This window comes from Chelonoidis abingdonii, chromosome 6, assembly GCF_003597395.2.
Source record: "Chelonoidis abingdonii isolate Lonesome George chromosome 6, CheloAbing_2.0, whole genome shotgun sequence".
Taxonomy (NCBI): domain Eukaryota; kingdom Metazoa; phylum Chordata; order Testudines; family Testudinidae; genus Chelonoidis; species Chelonoidis abingdonii.
Window position 1 is genome coordinate 51,592,807 of NC_133774.1, and position 24,670 is coordinate 51,617,476.

A 24,670-nucleotide genomic window follows, 5' to 3' on the forward strand; every position below is an offset into this window, starting at 1 on the left:
ACTGTCGGAGAGCATGCACACTGACCAAGAGGACAGGAAAGCATGCAGGAAACAAGAGTGTAACATGCAAGAGATATTGCGGCTTATGGGGGAGCAAACAGACATGTTGAGGCCTCTGGTTGATGTGCAGGAAAGGCAGCTAGCCTTATAGTCCCACTGCACCCAGTGCTGAACCAGCTGCCCTCCTCACCAAGTTCCACATCCTCCTCTCCCAGACATCCTAGAATGCGGGGCTGGGGTGCGGTGGGGGGAGAAAGAGCTCTGTTATCCCTTGAACTCAACTCCAGGGGATGGTTCATGGAGCAGAAAGCTCTCATTCCCACAGCTGTGATTGCTAGACAGTGCAATTGTAATAAGCTATGTGTTCTTACCCCTTCCTCCTTGTGTTATCAGGCTCTTACCTGGTTATCATTGCTATTCATTGCTGTCTCTGCTCAGTGTTTGTTAGCATAATAAAAATGCATGAATTGAGGACAAGAGGCTCTTTAGTCACTGTGCATACTGTGGTGGTGGGGGTTTAGTTTACAGGGCAGTACATGCGAAACAGGGGCAGGTTGGTAAGGAACAACACGCACAACTGTCACATCAGTGTTGGATCATTCATGAAACTGGTTTTCAAAGCCTCTTGGAGACGCAGTGCGTCTTGACGTGCTCTTCTCATTGCCCTGGTGTCTGGCTGCTCATAATTGGCAGCCAGGCGATCTGCCTCAACCCCCCAACCTGCCAGAAACTTTTCCCCCTTCCTTTCACAGATATTATGTAGAACACAGCAAGCAACAATAGGAATATTGCATAAGCTGAGATCTAGCCTAGTGAGCAAGCTGCACCAGTGCCCCTTTAGATGTCCAAAGGGGTATTCTACCGCCATTCTGCACATGCTCAGCCTATGGTTGAACTGCTCCTTACTGCTGTCCAGGCTGCCTGTGTATGGCTTCATGAGCCACAGGAGCAAGGGGTAGGCTGGGTCCAAGGATAGCTATTGGCATTTCAACATCACCAACTGTAATCTTCTGGTCTGGGAAGAAAGTTTCTTCTTGCAGCTTTCTGAAGAGACTGGAGTTCCTAAAGAATGCGTGTGATGTACCTTTCTCAACCATCCCACGTCGATGTCAGTGAAATGGCCCGTGATCCACTAGCGCTTGCAACACCATTGAGAGGTACACCTTGCGGTTTATGTACTCTTTGGCAAGGTGGTTTGGTGTCAAGATAGGGATATGCATTCCATCTGTCACCCACCACAGTTAGGGAACCCCATCACAGCAAAGCCATCCTTTATGTCCTGCACGTTTCCCGGAGTCACTACCCTTCTTAGCAGAAGTGAACTGATTGCCCTGGCTACATGGATCACAGCAGCCCCCATGGTAAATTTACCCACTCCAAACTGATTCCCAACTGACTGGTAGCAATCTAGTGTTGCAAGCTTCCACAGGGCTATCACTAGTCACTTCTCAACTGTCAGAGCATGTCTCATTTTGATATTTCTCTGCTTCAAGGCTGGGGAAAGCAATTTGCAAAGTTCCATGAAAGTGGCCTTACACATTCAAAAGTTATGAAGCCACTGCTCCTCATCCCATACCTGCATCACGATGTGGTCCCACCAGTCTGTGCTTGTTTCCATGGCTCAGAAGCGGTGTTCCACTGTGTCAACAAGTCTGGCTGCCACTGCCAGAATGTGCAAATCGCTCTGTTCCATGGCTTCCAGTGCAGCTATTTGCATGGCATCACATTCTTCCACGTGGCTGCTCCTGGGTAAGCTCTGCAAATACTGCAGGACGCTGCACGAGGTGTTTGTGACGTTCACAATAACAGCGTACAGCTGAGCAGGGTCCATGCTTGATATACTATAGTGTCTGCACAAGTAACCCAGGTCAGACATGAAAATGATTGTTTGCCATTGCTTTCAGGAAGGGAGATAGGAGCCAGGTGCATCATGGGAGGCTGATGATATGTACCCAAAACACCTCATGAAATTTTTTTTGTCCCATCAGGCACTGGGAGCCTAACCCAGAATTCCAATCGGCAGCAGCAAATGTGGGATAGCTGCCCACAGTGCATCACTCCATAGAGTCAATGCTACTCATGATAGTGCGCATGGGCTCCGCTGACAGAATGTGCATAGTGGGGACATACACTGTCAATTTTGTAAAATTGGAGGCTACAGGTCAACTTTAATAAATTTGATCTAATTTCATAGTGTAGACAAGCCCTATGGTAGCATCTTGAGCCTTTAGACTTCAAAGGGTGTGTAGCTTGAAGACAATAGGACTTTCACCTCCTTAAATACCTTGCTGAACTAGGGGGAAACTGTTCAGCGCTTTTACTTTGTGGACATAGCCAGGCACATCTACTATGCTATATAAATCAGCTAATTTCTCATACAATACAATGTTACGGTTCTATTATATGGCAGCACTACATGTGTGATCAAATCATTATATACGCTTCTTAAGCGCATAATGAGACATGATGTCATAGTCCCCATATCTTCAGGAATATACAGGTACATCCAAGGGTGCTGTTCCATTTGTAAAACAGGAATTTAAAATATTTTAGTGAGCAAAATAAAGGCATTATGAATACAAAAGAATGAGACTCCATATTTGTTCATGAAATGAGATTTTGGTTTTAACCTAATGGCTGTGGAAAGAAGCCGACATCACAAGAACCACCACCACCACAGATACTAATAAAGTACACTTGTTGATATTATTATACTATGCTCACAGAGATGCACCAGGGGGGCCAAGGATTGAATGAGCATGGAGACTTAGTATTTAAATACCACTTTACACATTCAAATCACTATACACACATCAACTAATTGGTCCTTAGAACACTCTGGTGAGGTAGAAAGTATCATCTTCATTTTACACATGGGGAAGTGACACATAGAGGGTTAATGAATTGCTCAAGACTGCGTAACCACCTAGTGTCAGAACTTGGATTAGAACTCAGAATTTTCTAGTTCCCATTCCTTTGCTCAGTCCTCCAGACTATGCTGCCTCAGAAACCTGAAGATGGTCCCTTCTATGTCAGATCTGGAGCATGCTCACAGGGCAATGTAAAGATATTTGCACTGCCTCTGTATGTGGTGTTCCTATTTTGTGGCATTCTGTTTCAGTTTCGAAAGCTGTTAGTAGGCAACTAATTTACAGCAGCCTTTGTATTTATGTTACTATTTCCCTGGGTATTTAGTTATTACCAAAGAGCTTTGTTACCTTTTTCATTGATTCATCTAGTCTGACCTGCCATTAACAAGGGCTATAGAACTTCTCCAAAATATTCCCTAGAGCATAACTTAATTTACAGTTCTTTTTCTCTCTCACCCCCCCCCCCCATACACCCATACCAAGGAAGTCATGAGTTAAGCCATCATTAACAACCTCACCAACATGTTCAGGGCAGGGTCCACATTTACGTCTTTGGCCTCTGGCCACTTCTGTTGTTAGCAGCCATCTCAATTCATATTGTGTTGGGATTTTGCATTAATAGGGCTTAATAACTTTGCACTGGACTGAATATGTATTCCAGAATTTCAAAATTCCCACACATTTTAAATGGCAGTTATATTATTCTCTTTTTGTCAGAGGCCTAATCACAGTGGTAGACAGACACACCTTTTTCTTTTTCTTCTGCTTGCTACCACATTGCACAGAAAGTCAACAGAATCAAAGACTAAATAAAAATAAAACCCCAGTACCTGTTTCAGAGCAAATGCTACAGCAAAGCAGTATGCTCGTCTTGGCATGTTATCTCCTGTTAAGTGAGCCTCTTCAAGTAACTTTGTGCAGATTTTGCAAGACTCTGGGCTGTTCTGTGTAGACATTTAAATCCACATTGTCATTGTCAATTTAGAGAAGCAGCAAACGTTTCACATGATTTCAGAATTTTATTTGCTGATTTATTGCATGTAAAAATACATACATCATAAGACTAGTAAGACAAACATCTTTTCAAATGGTCATCACACCTGAACCAAACTACATTATGCTACAGGACAAATTCTGTGCAGCAAATCCTGAGAAGGACAGCACCAAAGGTATAATCAAGGGGAGGTAGGATTGTGGGAGCAAAGGTGACTTTAAACCACCATTGCATTGCCTTGATTGTGGGCTGCTCGCTAAAACGGCCCCATGAACCATTGTGCTTAGCACTATAGACACTTCCCCTCTCACCTCCAGCATGCCTCCTAAACAAATTGACTTTTCATCATTATATTGCTTTGTGAGCTGCACTGGATCTCAAAGGAAATCCATATGCTTTTTAGATAGCATTAACCTAAGAGAAGTCTGTACCCAGACACTTGAGAATTCATTTGTTTCCATAAGGTTTATTACAGAATACATTTTGAAAGGTAGTTCTGTAGGAGGAATTCTAATTTAGCTTAGATTTTTGCTAGTTCTTCAGTATGGATACCTTGCATTATTTCTTGGAAATAAATAATCACACAGATGTTCCACTAATGCCTTAAACATGCACTCTGTTAGGGCCAGCTGCTACAAAGATTTACACACATACACTTAACTTTATGCACACAAGCAGTCCCATTGAAGTCAGCAGGATCAGGGTCCTACTGTGCAGATCGATGTGCCAAATGCACTCATTGATATTACTTCACTATTTTTAATGGGATCATATAATAAAGTGTGATGAGTTTGTCCATGTATTTTCTGCTTAATTAATCACCCTTAATATTTTTTCTAATATTTGTTCCTGCTTTCTGTTGCCAGGGCTTCAAGAATTACACCTGCAATGTACCCGCTGACTGTTTTATGATTAGTGTCTTTCAATGTTTAAGGTTATTATTTTATTATTGTGAGAGTCAGTCTTCACTATTGTTAATGACCCTTCATGTGTTATTTTATTTACAATTTTATTTAAAAGTATGTTTTTGGATACTTATTCCAATGATTAGCAGACAGACTTATTATCTAAAGTTTTCGTTCTCCATAAGAGAGGTACTGCCCTTTATTGCAGCAGCAGAAAAGACCACATGTTGAAGTCAGATGATAGCCATCCCTTACAATGATTTGAAATATTCAGTTGTCTGACCTTAAAAACACTTCTGTGCAAAGATTAAACAATAATTCCACGAGCAATAATCCCATCTTTAAATCCTATACATCTCTCTGAGCAGGCTCCTGGTATTGCTTTCAAAATAAATCTAAACAGCTATAATTACATATTATTATTACTTATAGTAGCATCATAATTTTACATCCGAAGACAGTCAACTTTAGAGAGTTTCTCCTTGTAAGAGTGGTTATTGCTTTCCTAAGGCTTCCTATATTGCAATATTAACAATAATATTTTGTACTTCTATAGAGCTTCTGTAATATGCTTTCCCCAAGCCATCATTTTAGTATGAACCACTTTAAGAGATGGGTGGCAGAACCAATGAAAGACTCAAATTTCAAATAATCTCCTTTCAATCATCTTTAGTGCATAAAAGGCTATCCTGGCATATCCCCTTATCAAAGGCACCTTGTCTTGAATGAAATGGGAAATTTATTACTGCTGTTAAATTTTAACTGGATGATTGTTTGAAAACACTGCTCAGCTCACCTTCCTTTAGCAGCTATGTTCAATAAGTGAGGATGGGCCAGGTTCTCCTAAAAGCATGACTAGGGTCAAAAGCAGTAGAAACCAAGCACTTCCACTGAACCTTTGCAGGATGCTACATACTTTTGTGTGCAATGAAACCAAATTCTTCAGCAGCTCTCTGGAGCAGACTATACAAGGATATTAATCAGAATTTTAGGGGTATGAACAGCAGAGGTCCATGATCCTGTAGCCCAAAATTATGCATGTTGATCTGTTGGTGGAGGAGTGTCGAAGCAGTGGACTGTATGTGCTGCTGATACCCTTCACAACCTGATGCATGCCAGCTACTGCAGGCAGGGGCTAAGGATGCCTTAGAGATGCTGGACTGGTAGGAGTGAAGATCAAAGCCCTTTAATGGGTGGTTGCTCCTTGGACCATGATCTGGCCCTATATTATTACTCTTATTACAGTAGATACCTGATAGCAATCTCTATAACTTAAATAACAAAACAGTTTGATTATAACCCAAGTTTTACATGCTCATAACTTCCCAAATATTAACTTTCTACATTTAAGTTATTAGGTCTGGGCTTCCAATCTGCCTGCAGGCAGAAGGAACCCCCTTTTTACATAGTGGACAATCTCCTCTCCCATTCTTGAGCACTTTCCACCTCCTATTCTACAGGCCATCAAATAACGTCACCATGAGACCAGCTAGCTCTCCATGGACCACCTGAAGGTGCTCCTCAGGCCACTAGAGTTTGAGAATGATTGACCGTAAAACTCACTACCATGACATAGCGTTTTAGCCCAACTCTTTTTCTTTAGTGAAAGAAAAAAAAAATATCTCCTACATTTAGCTGAAAAATTCTGGGAACTGAGTTTACCATGGAGTCATTATTTTGGAGCCAGTGGCTGTATTCCCAATGAGGATGATGGAAAACTGTAAGTATGGATTTCCTACAGAGCTATAACTAAAGGAGGAAATCTTTTCTAGGGTGGCACAAATAGCAGAAAAAAAATAGTGTGTTAATATTCTTAACATTTCATTTTTGCAGAACTGGGTTCAAATTTAGAGAAACAGAGATCATAAGTGACACCAATTTGGGTGCCCCAGTCTAGTCCCTAGATAATGTTTGCCTATAATGCAAAATTACTGAATGATTTAGCATACACTGACATTTCTGCAAGGAGCAGATATTCCAGGAAATAACAAGTGCTGAATGCCAAGTTTGGAGTGTATTATAATAGCAGAACTGCCACTGAATGAGGCAGGAGTCCTGTGGAAAAAACAGTATGTAATCATACGATTACAGACTGAATCATAATATATGCACACAAGGGGAATGAATTACAGTTGCACAGAAAATCTTAATTCAGGCATTTCCTAATTTATGAGTGCTCAATTTTGCAAACCTAACTTTTTTTTTTTGATGTGTGCAATATATATTGTACACTTGACAAAGCAGCAATCTATGATTGACTTAGGTTTCCAACTGAAGTGTTTGCAGCAGATGAGAAACAATGGCAGGGTATCAAATAGAAATTTTAAAGATAAATCTAATTAAAATAAAATACCACAAAACTTCTTCATGGAAATAATGAAACATTTTACCAGTTTGTAGCATATTGCAAATGCAAGTAAATAGGTTTCTTTGACGACTTTTATATGTTGTTTTTTCATTTCTCCTAGCACTTCCAAGGCACCTGCCAAAAAACAGATATTCATCCAGTAGTTAAGTACTTTGCTAATTGGGGCTGTTACATTTAATGCATAACCCATCTACTACCCGAAAAAACAAGATTACAGTATATGAGCCCCCAAAAATATACATTTAAAATAATATTGCAGATTAAGAACTATTAGTCTAAAAAGAATTTACATATAAATGATACATTTTCAGAAACCTTGCATCAGTGCCAGGTAGAGATAGCTGTTACTTTAAAAAAGCAATGTGATGAATACTTGATTTAGATTCAATTTGTATGAAAATCCTGTCTTATTGTCAAATCTATATTCATACAAATGTGATTCTCAAATCATATGCCTCCTTATCATCCTCCCAGATCCCAAGAGACACCAGGCAGTGGCCATTTACAAATATGACCAAACTCCCTTCACTAATCCCATACAGAATTCCCACAGCTCCCAGCTACTTCTCTTCATGCTGGCCCTGTATCCAGTCTCTAATATGCTCATTTCCAGGTTAGCTTGCCTTCCTAACCTACTGACCCTGACAATATTGAAATCAGGTTTGCCAAATGCCAGGACATTGTGCTGGATATTCTTCAAATTTTTTTTTTTTTTTTTAAAAAAGGGTTTGCCTCAAACTTACTTTACATTGTGCTTTAGATTTTCATGTCAGAAAAATCCTTCTGGGCCACATGAGACAGCTTCCCAGGTCTTCATAAAGGGTGAGATTGTGGTTTTAAGACAATGGCAGTGATGTAGGGAAGACACTCTGATTGTATGTGTTTTCAGATCAAACAAACAGAGCCTCTGAACAATTTTCTTACAAACATATTTTTCCCACATGCTCTAATGCCCACAAAAATGCCTGAATAAATTTTCTTCAACCTTCCTCATACCACAAACAAAACAGTGTAGGGGGAAAAAGCATGAGACATTTCAGTCTAAAGGACATTTTTAGAGAAGTTATGCCCCTGGAAAATAGGAGTCTAAAACAAAAGGCTCTTGCCTGAACCATAATTGTACAGTATTGCTAATGAGAGGCTAGAGTGCTGCTGCAAGTACTTAATAAATACACATTATGGAGCCCTTCAAATGCTGTTGCATACTGCTGTGCAGCTTTCAAATCCAAGGGTGATCACATATGGCTCAGCTAGCCAAAAGAAGCATACTGTTCAGTGTTATTTATAGCTTTAAAATAGATTCATGGTTATATTTAAGTCGTGTACCTTGCTCAAAATGCATTTGCTTTGACACATTTATTTTAGTACTTACTTTCATAATGACCTTTTTTAAACAACATATCCATCAAAATATTGAATGATGTGCTATCAGAGAAGAAGCCGTGCAGAGTCTGGTGAAGAAACGCATAAATAGCCAGTTTTAAACAAAATTGCTATTAGGTCCTTCCTTACCACATACAGCACGTCCTCCATGTGAACTGGCCATGTCCCCATAAGTGATACATTTGGCTCTCAAAGTTCTCCTTGTGTCCCCCAGTGGAGTAATCTTTAATTTTTCATTGAACTTTAGATCATATTGTGTCATTGATTTTTGAAGAACTTCCCACTGAGTTCTACTTCAAAAAAGATTGATGGCAGGATATGCCCTTTAAGTCAGTACAAACAGAACTGACTGGGTATGGGCTACTTTGAAAGCTTAACAGTTATAAATCCAGGTTTGTGTTTTCCTGTAGCTGAACACTGATTAATGATGTCTTTGAGGGAAAAAATGCCAGCACCATCAAACTGAAGGAGGTTTTTTTGCTGAACACAGAACAAAAATGGTGAGCTGACCAGGACTAAGGCTCTAATTACCAAGGGCAGAGAATTTAATGAAAGAGCGCCTTAGAATAAAAAATTAGCATATTTTCCCTCACTGAAATTATACTGAACATGGAGTATTCAGGGAAATGAATGTGTGTGAGACAATACAATGCTAGAGGTATATTAAGTTTGAATTTCTATCCACAGAGGTTACACTAGTGACAGCTGAATGTTACTGTGGAGAATGAAGGGGTTACACGTAACGCTACGACTTTGGTGGGCAGATCAGTGTTTCTGATAATCATGAATCCGAATAAAGTCCGCGATCGTTGCAGCAACAGTTCTTTCCCTTCTGGGAGTTGTGACCTGGCCCACATGGTCGCAGGGCCACTCAGGTTTGGTGTGTCTGCCACTTTGCAGATGGTGACAGAGGGGCAGAGACATCAAACCTGAGTGGCATTGCGACCCATGGACTAGGTCACAATGACAATCTAATTCAGCCCTCCCTTCCTCCACATACAGAGGGACGGACAAGCCACACCTAGTGGTGCTGTGTCCAAGTAAGCCAAGTACCAATGCCTGGAGCAGGGAGCCATGCCCAGCCCTACACAACAGGAGCCGCTGCTGCGGGGTGAGTCCAAGGCAGGCTTCCTCTCCAGCCCCCCTTTTTCCTCAGAGTCTTCCCTCCTCACCGAGATGGGCTCACTCTCCCACCTCTCCCATGGGCCCCCCTACTCTTCCCCTTTCCGTGAGATGGCCTTGTTTTCACACACCTCTGCCATTACAATTTTTAAATTTTCTGTGAAAAAGATTGTAGCCTTAATTGCATGTAGTTTTTTTTTTTATAAATATGGCATGTCCCTCTGGTTATCTGTTCCACATTAACCTGCTTGACTGCCAGAAGTTAAATCAAAGGAGGCTGTTAAGGGAGAAACCAGCAGGAAAGGCATGGCAGAGATGAAGATAAGACTCCTTGGAGAAACAATGGGGAACCTATGGATTGGGAATAGCCCTTGCCTGGCTCCAAATAGTCTGGCAGGGTATATAAACTTAGGCTCAAGCTGTTCCAAAAACGTAGGGTATGTCTTTACAGTACAGTCAGGGTTTAGGTTTTCGACTTCTCGAGGGCTAATTTTAAAGAGTTAAGGAAATTAGTTAGGGAAGTGGATTGGACGGAGGAACTTGTGGATTTAAATGCAGAGGAGGCCTGGAATTACTTTAAGTCGCAGCTGCGGAAACTGTCGGAAGCCTGCATCCCAAGAAAGGGGAAAAAAACCGGCAGGAGTTGTAGGCCAAGCTGGATGAGCAAGCAACTCAGAGAGGGGATTAGGAAAAAGCAGAAAGCTTACAGGGAGTGGAAGAAAGGCGGGATTAGCAAGGGAAGCTACCTTAGTGAGGTCAGAACATGTAGGGATAAAGTGAGGAAGGCTAAAAGCCGCGTAGAACTGGACCTTGCGAAGGGAATCAAAACCAATAGTAAAAGGTTCTACAGCACATATAATAAGAAGAAAACAAAGAAAGAAGAAGTGGGGCCGCTATACACTGAGGATGGAACGGAGGTTAAGGATAACCTAGGCATGGCCCAATATCTAAATAAGTACTTTGCCTCGGTCTTTAATAAGACTAGTGAGGAGTTTAGGGATGATGGAGGGATGAAAACGGGAATGTGGATATGGAGGTGGATATTACCGCATCTGAGGTAGAGGCCAAACTTGAACAGCTTAATGGGACAAAATCGGAGGGCCCGGACAATCTCCATCCGAGGATATTAAAGGAACTGGCGCGTGAAATTGCGAGCCCGTTAGCGAGAATTTTTAAGCAATCGGTAAACTCGGGGGTTGTACCGTACGACTGGAGAATTGCTAACGTAGTTCCTATTTTTAAGAAAGGGAATAAAAGTGATCCGGGTAATTATAGGCCTGTTAGCTTGACGTCTGTAGTGTGTAAGGTCTTGGAAAAAATTTTAAGGGAGAAAGTAGTTAAGGACATTGAGGTCAATGGTAATTGGGACGAATTGCAACATGGATTTACTAAAGGTAGATCGTGCCAAACCAACCTGATCTCCTTCTTTGAGAAGGTGACGGATTACTTAGACAAAGGAAATGCGGTAGATCTAATTTACCTCGATTTCAGTAAGGCGTTTGACACGGTTCCGCATGGGGAACTGTTAGTTAAATTGGAAAAGATGGGGATGAATATGAAAGTTGTAAGGTGGATAAGGAACTGGGTTAAAGGGGAGACTCCAGCGGGTCGTACTGAAGGGTGAATTGTCAGGCTGGAAGGAGGTTACTAGTGGAGTCCCTCAAGGATCGGTTTTGGGACCGATCTTATTTAACCTTTTTGTTACTGACCTTGGCACAAAGAGCGGGAATGTGCTAATAAAGTTTGCGGATGACACGAAGCTGGGGGGTATTGCTAACACGGAGAAGGACCGGGATACTATTCAGGAAGATCTGGACCACCTTGTAAACTGGAGTAATAGTAATAGGATGAAATATAATAGTGAAAAGTGCAAGGTCATGCACTTAGGGATTAATAATAAGAATTTTAGATATACGTTGGGGACGCATCAGTTGGAAGCGACGGAGGAGGAGAAGGACCTTGGGGTATTGGTTGATAGCAGGATGACTATGAGCCGCCAATGTGATATGGCTGTTAAAAAAGCAAATGCGGTTTTAGGATGCATCAGGCGAGGTATTTCCAGCAAGGAGAAGGAGGTGTTAGTGCCGTTATATACGGCGCTGGTGAGACCCCACCTGGAATATTGTGTGCAGTTCTGGTGTCCCATGTTTAAGAAGGATGAATTCAAACTGGAACAGGTTCAGAGACGGGCTACTAGGATGATCCGAGGAATGGAAAATCTGCCTTATGAAAGGAGACTCAAAGAGCTTGGCTTGTTTAGCCTGGCCAAAAGAAGGCTCCGGGGGGATATGCTTGCTCTATATAAATATATCAGGGGGATTAACGTTAGGGAGGGAGAGGAATTATTTAAGTTTAGTACTAATGTAGGCACGAGGACGAATGGGTACAAACTGGATATTAGGAAGTTTAGACTTGAAATTAGACGAAGGTTTCTAACCATTAGGGGAGTGAAGTTCTGGAACAGCCTTCCGAGGGAAGTAGTGGGGGCAAAAGACTTATCTGGCTTTAAGATTAAGCTTGATAAGTATATGGAGGGGATGTTATGATGGGATAGTTTAATTTGGGCAATTGATCTTGGATTATCGGCAGATAAGTCTGCTCAATGGTCTGTGAGGGGATGTTGGATGGGATGGGAACTGAGTTACTGCAGAGAATTCTTTCTTGGGTGCTAGCTGGTGAGTCTTGCCCACATGCTCAGGGTTTAGCTGATCGCCATATTTGGGGTCGGGAAGGAATTTTCCTCCAGGGCGGATTGGCAGAGGCCCTGGAGGTTTTTCGCCTTCCTCTGCAGCGTGGGGCATGGGTCGCTTTGCTGGTGGATTCTCTGCAGCTTGAGGTCTTCAAATCACAATTTTGAGGATTTCAATAACTCAGTCATGGGTTAGGGGTTGTTATAAATGTGTATGGGTAGGGTTTTGTGGCCTGCCTTGTGCAGGAGGTCAGACTAGATGATCATATTGGTCCCTTCTGACCTATGAGTCTATGAGTTACAACTTGAGTGTTACACCCTAATTGGATTCCCATCTACACACACAAATCTCTAGCTTGAGTTAAATGGTGCTTTAGGCTTGAGCTAGCTGGTCTGTCAGGGTATGTCTACACTGCAGCTGGGATCACGCCTACCAGCCCAAGTAGACAGACATTCCTTAGTTTCACTTACGTTCACATCTTAAAAATAGCAGCATGGATGTTATGGCATGTGTGGCAGCAAAGGCTAACCACCCTGAGCTCAGACCCAGGTCGTCATGGTGGGTCTGAGCTCAGGTGGTTGGCCCATGCTGCCACCCATGCTATAATGTCCACACTGCTATCTTTACCAACTGAGCTTGAGTGAGATTCAAGGTTGCTTGGGTAGGCTAGCCTGTGCACTTTTGCTGTGTAGACGTACCCTGAGGCTGAAGCCCAGACTGACGGAGACATACACAGGGACTGCAGCAAGCAAGCTGGCTCTCTCAACCCACAGATGGGAATAGGTCAGACCCACCTGAGCTATGAATAGGGAGGTTAAGCTTATGTAAGGGAATATATTCAACTCTTTGCTGTGTTGACCCATTTGCCTAAATGCTGTGTTCCCTTTGACAATTAAATGCTACTTTGTTTTGAAGATGCTGTTTTTGAGTCACTTTAATCAGCTGGCACTGGTGCCTGGAGAAAAAGGGGCTTACAGATGCCGAACTTGGTTGGGCCTGTTGGATTAACATGGTTGGGTAAACAGGTGTGCTACAGTCTCAAGACTCAATCTGGGAGTGGCTGGATCACATAGTTCCACCGAGAGTGAGGTGCAGGAAGCCAGGCCTGTCACCTGAGGGGTACACTTGAGAAAGACACAAGGGTATTGAAGATATGGCTGGCCCGGTAACTGTGACAGCTGCCTTCCATGATCTAATACCATTCATTAGTTCTGCAAGAACTCAGGGCCTTTCTTACATAGGCCTCAATTCAAAGAGATTTATTTGAAGACATCTCTGAATAAGCATGCGAGCAGCCTCAGTGATTTCAAGGGATTTCTTACACGCTTACAGCTAGGCATGTGCCCAACTATGTTACTAAATTAATGCCTGATCCAAATCCTAGTGAAGTCAAAAGGAGTCTTTCCATCAACTTCAGTGGGCTTTGGGACAGGCTGATAATATCCTCTCTCTACATTATAGGGGTCCAAAGTCCATCCTCCCCTGTAATAGGTAGCATGTATATAGGATTTTATATCTTCAAAATGCTGTCCAAAAACTAGTCTTTATAATTGTAAAGCATTAAGGGACTGGTTTTCAGAGGTGCTGAGCACACACAACTCTAATAAGCTTCAAGAGTTGCTGCAAATGCTCAACATCTCTAAATCTGGGCCTAATCATCTATACAAAAAACTCAGAATCATCGATGTCCAAAGATGATGCTAGAGAACAAACAACGATGAATCAGTGAAATACGTTTACCAAGATTAGATGAGTTTGGTAGATTGAAGAACTACTTCTATTCAATGCATTTTATAGAGAACGTTGTAATTATTCTGAAATCCAGCTAACCTCCCAATTACAATGGAAATGCTAGTTTGGTTCAATATTTTCAATTATTGTTCCTAATAGAGAAAAGCAGAGACTGGAAAGTCAGCACTGGCTAATTAGCCCACACACCTCTGCATCTTAGAAAATAACTTCCCATTATTTCTATAAATCTTCCACTTTACTATAACTTTGAACGCACAGGAGGTCAGGACATGCAATATATTACTAACCAAAATTAGAACTGAAATGGAAAATAATTTTTTAAAAAATTATACATATAAAGGGAAGCTACCTGATCTTTGATGAGTTCTATTGCAGGTACTTCAAGTCCCAGCTCATAACACAGCCTCATAAAAAGGGGTCCAAATTTAAACTCACCAAAGGCCACATTTCTGTTCTCTGTATGGTACCTGATTAGAAAAGATTTTAAAAATATAAATACATCAGGAGTGGAAAATTGCAACTAATTATGACTTTCAAGAGGCAATGAAATCTGCATATGAAATGGCTTAGGCAGACTGTTCTGTCTGTATATAGTCAATGGCATTTAGAGCAACAGTAAGATCATTGCATGGCTGGAGCTGACAATGTTCTTTCCAATTAGTAAATAATGAAGTGAACTGTAATAATAATGTCATCTCTTCTGTTGCCCACAAAGTAATCTCTATCAATTTAGCAATAGAGTGGCCTATATATCACTACAGCATTTATTTGTATTGGGTTTTGTTGCATTATATTTTAGTATACATGCTACTTGTAAAATGTGTTGGACTGACAGTCCTAAATATTCTAGTCCTCTATTTACAAAGCAAAAGCAGTACAGGCAGTAGCAAGGTTATTTTCATGCCAACATGCTTCCATCTTTTTCTGCAGGGCAACATCTAGGTGTGAGTGGCTTTTTCACTCTCCATGACCGTTTTTCCTTTTAGTGAGTTCAGCATTTCCCAGTTGCTAGAGAGATACATTACAAATAAAATGACCATAAATGAAAAATACAAGGAGACAGAGAAAACAATTTGCTCTGGACTTTTTTCTAAATTACCTGTAAATAACATTTTTAGCTAATTCCACATCATCTGGTGTCTTGCACAAATGCAGCAACGTTTTTAATTCATCTTTGAGGATTATTCCATTTTTCTTCATTTTTTCTTCAATATTTCTAAAATATGAATCTGAAAGTAAACAAATTGATGCAGTAGTCTATTGGACACAGCTCCTTCAGTCAGTATACTATACTCTGTACCAGAAGTATGACAATTTCATAGGCTACATCTATACTACAGCACCGATGCAGCTGGGGGAGGGATAGCTCAGTGGTCTGAGCATTAGCCTGCTAAACCCAGGGTTGTGAGTTCAATCCTTGAGGGGGCCACTTAGGGATCTGGGGCAAAAATCAGTACGTGGTCCTGCTAGTGAAGGCAGGGAGCTGGACTCAATGACCTTTCAAGGTCCCTTCCAGCTCTATGAGATAGGTATCTCTCTCTCATTGCTTGTGATGGAGATGCTCTAAGCTGACAGGAAACAGTTCTCCCATTGGCTTAATAAATCCTGTCTCTGCAAGAGGTGATAGCTATGTCGGTGGGAGTAGCTCTCCTGCTGACATACTGCTATCTACACTGGCGCGTAGGTTAATAAAATCCAGGCCCCTGAGCAATGTAAGTTATACCAAAGTAACCTGTAGCGTAGACAAAGTCATAGCATGAAAATGATTTCCCCAGTAATAGGCATAATACTGCCCACAAAGTAGTACATATCTGCTGTTTTCCTTGAAAATCTGAATGTCTGAAAGAGAGGGGGACTCAGCAAGTTTAAAAAGGGCTCCAAATCAAAAGTTTTTCTAGACTCTTCTGCACCGTGTACTGTATGGGATATAAAAGTAAAAACTCCAAGAGCTTTGACATTCTTCTTTCTTTCTTCCAGTCCCAGTTGTAGATTCAAACAGGCATGGGACTACACCAATCACCAGATAACAGTATTGGCCTGGGGGATTCATAGTCCTAGATAAGTGAAAGAAGCAAAGAGAAGAGATGTCTCATACCCTTCTAAAGCTAGAACAGAAATGCACAGGCTATAACCATAGGATCTTGGTAAAAAAATGTAATTACATCTCTTGGCCTCTCAAATGCTGTGGTGGGTGCAGGAAATAAGAATACACCCAACATATGCACCATAAACTAGGGATTTGACATATTATAGATCCATTAGTTCCCAGGGGATAATATAACTCAGCTCAGTAGACAAACAAGGTGAAGTATGACCTGAATCCCTATAAAGCTTAGTTCCTACATTTAGCAACAGTGTCTGACCCATATTAATAAGTTCAATATATATTTTATGAATCTTATTCCACATCTTCTGCATACTGAAATTCCACCACTATAGCAGGGATCTTATGAATGAATCAAGCAGCGGAAACGGAAGAGGGCCCTTTTAAACATAAAAAACAAACGTACTTTTAACAGATAGTAGTATTGTAATTATTAGTCCACCAATCCTTTGCTTTCCTTGTGGCGAAAGCCTGATCGACTGTGGGACTACCAGTCCAAATTTGCGCAACCCAAAGTAAACATTACAGAGTGTAAAACTACATTCTAGGGAGAATTCATCAGAAAAACGCTATTACATCAGACACAAAACAAGCATTTGGTGTTTTAAGAAGCACTATTTTTTCAACATGAAAAGCTTTTAAGAATTGCCATGTTGCCTAATATTTTTAAAGAAAACTGTTTAAATAATGGTATATGTATACAAAGTACCAGAAAAATGAATAAATATGAAGAAACTTATTATGCTGTTTTGAAAGAAAGCAAATTTCCACAGCAGATCTGTGATTATGTTAGGCTTGGCAAGCCAGTCAAATGATTGATCAAATAATGTCATTTGACACCTATTTATTTGACCAAAGTCAAATGTTGCCAAATATTCCAGCAAGAATGGCCTAATGTAGGTGGGAGCCTACGTTTTTGACTGCATCCTGGTGCCATTCTTTCATTTTTAACAACTTCATTTCATTGCATTTTGCAATTTTCTGAATTAAAATAACTGTTAAGTAACTTGTTTTTTGTAATTAGTCATAACTATCTACCTAAGACCAATTCTATTGGGGACTGTAAAGTTTTACTTTTTTTTTTTTTTTTTTTTGGTTAGTGTTCTAATAAATCACTGTTTTAAAATATTTGACCAATGTATGACCGGTCAATTGATTGACTCTTTTTAGGATCGGTCAAATGGCCAACTGCAGATTATGTCTCACCTGCATTGCTTTTTCTCTCCCCCAGGGCGCTAATGTGACACAGTTTCATGCCATTCATCCTATGTTTAAATTATGAGTATCTCACTCTTACCCTATATATACTGCCAATTAAATTTTTTTAACCCTTGTTTCTATCTTTTATCTCAGGAAATAACTTTCAGCTCCCACTCTGTCCCCTCCAAAGATTGGGTTTTACATCTTCATAGAACATCGTTCCTCCCCTCCCCTCAACAACAAACCTCATTTTGTTCTTTGGGATAATTCTTGCATTTGTAAAAGTTATCAACAGAAACAAAATCTGTGTATAATCAGACAGCTTCATGAAGTTAAGTCCTGCATAACCTTTATGAACTCCTCATGGCAGATTTATGTTTCACTAAATAAAGGGAGAAGGAACCTTCAGATTTCCCTAATGGGACTTTATCTATTACCAATAACAATCTAAGACTTCACTCCACACTCATTTTGGAGATCCTGAACTCATCTTTCATATTTCTAATTTACAGGCGTCACTGGAATCAGAGGCGATACAAGATGAGGGGTTGGGAGAAAGGACATAGCTGAATAGCACAAAATTGCTAATTTACAAAGTGGATTAAGAATTATTGGCATAACCCTCTTCTGGATACCTAAGCATTTAATAAATTTTGTACTAAGTTTCCCTGTAGAAGAAAACAGTTACCTTTTCTAAAAAGTTACAAAGTTGCATGTGGTTTGGTAGCTTTGACTGGAACAAATAGAAATATTAAACGCTAATTTTAATATTGATGATAATGTTCAATAAAATAAATACTTGTACCTTTATTGCCATAAATTTGATGTTCAGTTGCTATCTTCTTCTGCTGAAATTCTTGCAATCGTATAACATTATCTGTTAGCAGATATCGCTTTGCTAAAAATGGGGAGGAAGGAAGGGGAAGATTCAGCATAATGTTAGATATACTGTTTGACAACACTGAAGTCTGCATTTAGGAACTACTGCTATTATTTACCATGTAATCCGCGACCACAAGAAGATTTAGGGCCTAGTTTTCAGAAGTGCTGGGCACCTGCAGCTTCATCAATGGAAGCTGTGGGTGATCAGTGCCTTTAAAAACCAGGCTCTTAAAGTGCATCATAGTTAAAATGTGACCGTAAACATGGCACCTTCTTTCTCAACTGTGAGTCTCTGAATCATAGTTGCTTACTTTACTGACAAAAATAAAGTATTTACTCCTACAGCTTTGCAGGGCAAGTACAGACAAGGAGGAGTGAGCATTATAATAGTTTTGCTTCATGCGTAATTAAAGTAAACTGCAAAAAATAATTAAAATTGAGATGTGTGTTTTCCCATTAACCAATCAGTGAGAGCAGTCAGAGCAGAAAGGAGGAAAAAAGCTCCCCCTTTTGTGAAATCCTCTTAGTAGTACTCCTTTCCGGCTTTCTCAAGAGATCCCAGAATGCACCATTCTATGACAGGACAAATAGTGGCTGTGAAGAGATCTTGATATTTGTGCTGTCATAGAATGATGGATTCTGGGATCTCTTGAGTAAGCCAGAAAGTACCAAAAGAATTTCATAAGAGGGGGGAATAATTGGAAGGTGCGCATGTATTATATGCATCACAATAGCACCCAAACTTCCCAATCAAGTTTGGAGCTCATTTGTGTTAGGTTTTGTTCAAATACAAAGGAAGACATGGTTCCTGCCCCAAAGAGTTTACAAACTCAAGACTTTGATGCTGAACTCAATCTTTTTTAATCTCATCTTTTTCAGCTAATTGTCAGATAAGTTCTGTTTGCAAAATGTTTACCATCACAGACATCTCTTCAGTAACAGAAACTATTTGCAACAAAGCAATTTTAACAGGGTTTACAGTGACACAATCCACTCTTTTAGGTTGCTTATGGAATCATTCTAATCCTTTTTGTGTGTTGGTTTAATCATAAGTTGGGGGAATACAAAAAGGAAATAAGTAGCCTAACTAATGGAGCAGCTCATATTGAGCAGGAACAAAGGATGATTTTATTTATACATACGCACAAACCAAAAATTCTAAGGAACCAAAAAAAAAATTAAGAAAATCCTAAGATTTCTATTTACATAACAAAATAAAGGCCCACCTATACACTATTAAAATATACACCAATGCAAACTATCCTAATATGGTTGAAATAAATACACCTCATTTCTTTGAAGTGTGTCTTGTCTCATGGTAACCTGTTATAACTGGGTGACTAAATGACACAATTCTTCTGTTCCCACTGAACTAGAATGTTGAAAATTGGTATATTCATTCCTCCTCCCATCCCTGAAATGCGCCATTTCTAACATATCTCATCAAGAGATCATCAGTTTAATAATTTACAACACATTCTTTATTTTGAGGTAGTCTTATTAATAAGGCTAAGATTTTGTCACAGATATTTTTAGTAAAAGTCACAGATTGGTCACGGGCAATAAAGAAAAATTCATGGAAGCCCGTGACTTTTACTAAAAATATCTATGACAAAATGGAGAGCCGCTGCAGGGGCCAGCTGGAAGCTCTGGAGGCCCCATCACCACATGAGGGAGTTTGGAGCTCCAGGGTCCCCCTCCCCGTGGCTTGGAATTGTGGGATCCCCCCAGCGGCGGTTCAGAGGTTACCAGCACCTGCAATATCAAGGAGCTGTGGGGTATCCCCCACCCACCAGGACCATGCAGCTCCCAGTCAGTTGCTGGCAGTCTTTGGAAGTCATGGATTCCATGACTGCCTTGATAAAACTGTAGCCTTACTTATTAAGTATCATCCTCTGATTTGGAGAAATTAAGGCATCTGAGGTTTTATTTATTGGATTTTCACTAACAAAATTTCTGAAGGTGAGAAACTGCACCACAGAAAGTGATGTTAATATCCACAGCTGTCCAAAACATGGAGTGCAGTCAGCTAGGAGGCAACAGTGTCCCAGGGCTGCATATTAGATTATCAGATCTACGGCTGAGATTAGCCCTCACATTTAGAAAACTCATCTTTTGGCTTGTAAATTGCACAAGTTTTATTTGAAAATCGGGGGGGGGGGGAGAAAGTACGGAACTCCACAATACCATTTATAGTCACTTTTTGTCCTCTCCCCCTCCATCTCTCTGCTTGCCTCCACCTGTTCTCTCTTGTTATACACTTAGATGGTTAGCTTTTTGGGGGCACAGACTTTTTTTTTATTATTCTGTGTTTGGATTGTGCCTTGCACAATGGCGTTGGGGTCCCAGTCCCTGACAGGGGCTCCTAGGCATTACCGCAACACAAATAATAAATAATATTATTTCTGACTAGCCTTTGTTTTCAAATTTCACCTGGATATAAAACTCACCTAGTACAAACTCCACAGCACAAAAACTAGTCCAAATTGTTTTCTTTGCTTTGTCATTTTCTTAATTGATTTTAATGGTGAAAAACAAGCTGTACAGGGCAACTTGATATGTACATTAATTGCAAAGGAAAGATGCAAGACTGCAGATAATTTGAAAATAGAGGATTATACAGCCAGATGCTAGAAACTCTGAAACCCTTACAAAGTAGTCCCCATGGTACTCCAGGATTCCAGAACTCTGGAAGTTGGATACTTGCTGAGTATTCAACACAGGAAGAGTCAAGAAGTCTACTTCATATATGGCACCCAGATATCATGTTGGCAGACACAGCAGAAACAGACAAATATAGAAGCCTAACCATAATACCCAGTAAAAAGTTAAGTAAAGGGGCACTAAATACAGATTTTCAAAGCTGCACAAATTAGCAAGAGGTTCAAAGAGCGTAAGGTAGTTCTTCGTTAGGTAATTAGAAACATTTAGAGGACAATGCAGACAGAAGCCCTGGTAGTCATGACTGTGTAAAGTGTAGTGGGAAATAATAGGACTGGACCAATCACCATGAAAGCCCTAATTCTGGAGCTGACAGAACACTTCCTGCTTTAGATTCTTCATGTGAAATAATATCTTTTGTTTTTTCATTGCGTTAATTACACATATACAGCTTCCACCAAGAATCAGTGATTACTACTAAGAAGTTACTAGTGTATCCTACCACTAGTTACAACTGCAGCTATAAAGCCCCATGTTAGAACTGTGATTTCAACTCAGGCACTTCTATCTTTGGGCTTGATCCTGCTAAACTCCAAATGCCCTCAAATCCGTGCCCCAAAAAGACTACAATCTGAAAGATAAAAGAAAACAAAACGGGAAGGAACAGAATAAAAATCATAAGTAGAGAGGTATCAGTGACCCCACCAACACGCATTATGAATGCTGCACTGAAATATACAGCTACTACTTATCTCTACGGAAAGCCTACTCCAAACTGCCTCTTTACGCAGCTAAACATTCTTACATTTTGCAAATGAGTGGGTCTTTTAAACATTTCCATCATATTTTCTAAAAGTGAAATGAAATGTTTATTCTGTGTAAATAAACTCATTTCCTAGAAGCTGCTGAAAGACAGGAGAGGATGACAGGATATATCTTGACTGCAGAGTTAACTGAGCACTTTCATTGGACTCACTAGGCGTGAGTGGCCACATTGCAAAGCTATACTCAAGAGTGTCCCTGGTGCATGTTTTACTAGAACTTCTGAGGGGCTCATATCATGGCTGTTAGTGATAAAGTAAACTGTTATTTCCAAGTAAACTGCAGAACTTGTCTGTCCTAAATGCTAGAAGCACTGAAACAGAAATTCAGCTTTTTTTGGACTGATTTCCTTTTCTTTAATTCCATGAAACTGAACACAGTACATCGCAGGTTAGGGCATTTGGAAAATTGGTCAAAATAACCACTTGGTGTCAACAAGCAGAGGCAACGGGCATTTGGGAAACAGCACTGTTCTCCCTGGCAAATTTTTATATAAAAAAAAATAAAATGTTAAAGCACTTTTCAAGGCCAGTAAACGTAATCTTATATTCACAGATTGGTAAAGTGAGGCACAGAGATGAAGTGATCTGCATACTACTCACCCACAGGACCAGTGCTTCCATTTAGATGACCTAGGTGGTCGCCTAGGGTGCCAGGATTTGGGAGGGCGGCAATTCGACGGCAGGGGGTCCTTCCATGCTCTGGGTCGGCAGTGGCAATTCTGTGGCGGGTCCTTCACTTGCTTCGGGACCTGCTGCCGAAGTGCCCTGAAGACCAGGAATGCGGAAGGACCGCCCCACCCCCGCTGCAGAATTGCCGGGAGCGCGGAAGGACCCCTGCCTGGGGCGCCAAAAACCCTGGCGCCGCTCCTGCTCACCCAGGGATCCAGTCGCAGAGCTGGAAACAGAACCCATATTTCCCACCACGTCCCTAACCTACCCAGTGGCATTAGAACAATTTTTACAGTGGAGGATGCTGAAAGCCATTGAACAAAACTATAAACCCTGTATATGATGGAAACAACTTCAAATCAGGGGGTGCTACAGCACCCCAGCATTCCTAGTTCCAGCATCACAGACCGGGAATCCCTATTTCGGGCCGAGGCCCTATGTGGCCAGGGGAGGGGGATAACATGCTCCCCTCTGGACAGCACAGCTAGACGCTGAGCGTGGTCAGCTGCTAACCCAAGCGGCTCTCTAGCCCCCTATACCGCTGGGGGCAGGGCAGACAGCCCGATCCGACAGCCTCGCTCCCACCCGCAGAGCCTAACCCCGAAAGCAACGTGTGCACACGCTACGAAGCAGCCGCTGACAGGCCAAGGGGCCACTCCGCGCCAGCCCAGCAGTGAACACACGGAGCTCAGCAGGGACCACATATCCCAGCAGCCCCAGCGCCACTTAGCCTAGTCCACTAACGCCAAGGAATTGCAGTGCATGCTGGGAAGCGTAGTCCTCCTGGGCTGTGACGCCGTCGCTGGAATACGCAGCCGGCCATCTCTATAGCCCCCAGGACACCCCGAACCCCTGCTCATCTCCTGAGCCAAGGCCAGGCGCTCGCAAGTACCTCCATGCGGGCAGCCCCAGCAGCCGAGCGCCGCGGTAGCTGAGCGCAGCATGGAACGTTTGAATATCTCCCGCAGGATTCGACTAGAACCCCCAGCTACCGCGGCGGCCATTCTGTCCTCGGAACGTACCATCTGCGCCAAGAGGCAGGCGGGCGGGCGGGCGGGAAAGAGGCCACCTGTAAATGGAATTCACCCCGCCCTCACTTGCTAGTGCCGGTGTCCCTCCAGGGGCAGGGACGGGCGCGAGTCCTCAGTAGCTAAATAGCCAGGTCAGCGGAGCACTGTCCCGGTAGCTGCTCGCGTCTCCCCTTTCCGCTTCAGGCGTTGGTACATTCCGAGATGGCGGCCCCCATGCTCCGGCGAGCCGTGCTCTTCTGGGGCAGGGCTGGGGGTGCGAGAGTGTCCCGCGCCGCGGCAGGTGGGTGACGGTCCGGAGCGCGTGGCCGGGGCACCCCGCAGGCTCCACCTGCCCTGGGGCTCGTTGCGGGTGCGGGCTCCTGGGGGAATCAGGCTGTCGGGCACCGCTTGGTCCTATCGCCTCCCGTGCGCCCCGGGGTAGGAGCAGCCCCTCGGGGCGCTGAGCCAGACGGGGCCGAGCTCGCCGCCCGTGCGCGGCTTCTCTATGGGCCAGGCGCCATAGGCCAATGCAGGAGAGCTGGGATCTGCTCCTGGCTCTATAGCACTGCTGGGGCGACCTGTAAAATGGGGATAATCATGCCCGTCCCCGCCAGTGTAAAGTGCTCTGGGAGCTCTGCGTGCAGATAACGAGTCGGAGCTGAATGTCCCGTGGCTCCTGGCTACTGCTCCCAGAATAAAGGGGTTACTGATGCCAGTGCCCGTGCTAGCCCACTGGGGGCACTAAGCAGAATTTTTTTGGGAGGGGGGCCTACAATACATACAAATAACTGATAGGGAGCCTTCTTGAGCTGCTCAGGGCCTTAAGCAATTGTTGAGTCTGCTTATTCTTAGCACCGGCTCTGACTACAGTTTGAGAATGTTGACCTACATTTATTATACATTCACTATACTATCATCTACCCAATCACCTGCTTTTCAGGCTAACATGAACTAGCACTCTGCTGTAATGTTGGGACTGTAAAATCTGCAGGGATAAACACATAACCAAAATTATCCATCCAGCAACAAAAGAGAGGTCAGGTGGGTGAGATAATATTACCTCACTCATCTTGTCTCTGTAATAGCCTGGGACCAACTTGGCTATAACGCCACCATGTACACCACTGGTCACCAACCTGTCAATCATGATTGACTGGGCAACTGTGATCTCCAGGGGTGTAGCATAGCTGCCTCTAAGGCTGACTCCCTGCCTAACTGGCCACATGCCACTCTCAG

General features: G+C 42.2%; 2 protein-coding genes across 5 annotated transcripts in view; one reads left to right on the plus strand and one right to left on the minus strand.

The window, feature by feature from the left end:
* Positions 1 to 23,449, minus strand: part of PTCD2 (pentatricopeptide repeat domain 2) — a 31,716-nt gene extending 8,267 nt beyond the window's left edge. Inside the window, exons 1-7 of one of the 2 annotated variants that reach the window (XM_032769594.2) lie at positions 23,317 to 23,449; positions 18,194 to 18,286; positions 15,184 to 15,313; positions 14,434 to 14,551; positions 8,510 to 8,588; positions 7,160 to 7,251; positions 3,701 to 3,814 (exon numbers count right to left, since the gene is read on the minus strand). In XM_032769594.2, the coding sequence (XP_032625485.1) occupies positions 3,701 to 3,814; positions 7,160 to 7,251; positions 8,510 to 8,588; positions 14,434 to 14,551; positions 15,184 to 15,313; positions 18,194 to 18,286; positions 23,317 to 23,449 (759 nt within the window). Of the gene's footprint in view, positions 1 to 3,700; positions 3,815 to 7,159; positions 7,252 to 8,509; positions 8,589 to 14,433; positions 14,552 to 15,183; positions 15,314 to 18,193; positions 18,287 to 22,355; positions 23,144 to 23,316 lie in introns of those variants that run through there. The other variant, XM_075067031.1, reaches the window with a different exon arrangement.
* Positions 23,450 to 23,656: 207 nt separating this feature from the next.
* MRPS27 (mitochondrial ribosomal protein S27) overlaps positions 23,657 to 24,670 on the plus strand; it is a 71,424-nt gene continuing 70,410 nt past the window's right edge. For 2 of the 3 annotated variants that reach the window (XM_075067029.1, XM_032769593.2), the window contains exon 1: positions 23,671 to 23,735. Coding sequence is in view for 1 of the 3 variants with exons in the window: in XM_032769592.2 (XP_032625483.1) it covers positions 23,657 to 23,735 (79 nt within the window). In the remaining 2 variants the exon portion in view is untranslated. Of the gene's footprint in view, positions 23,736 to 24,670 lie in introns of all 3 variants that reach the window. The other variant, XM_032769592.2, reaches the window with a different exon arrangement.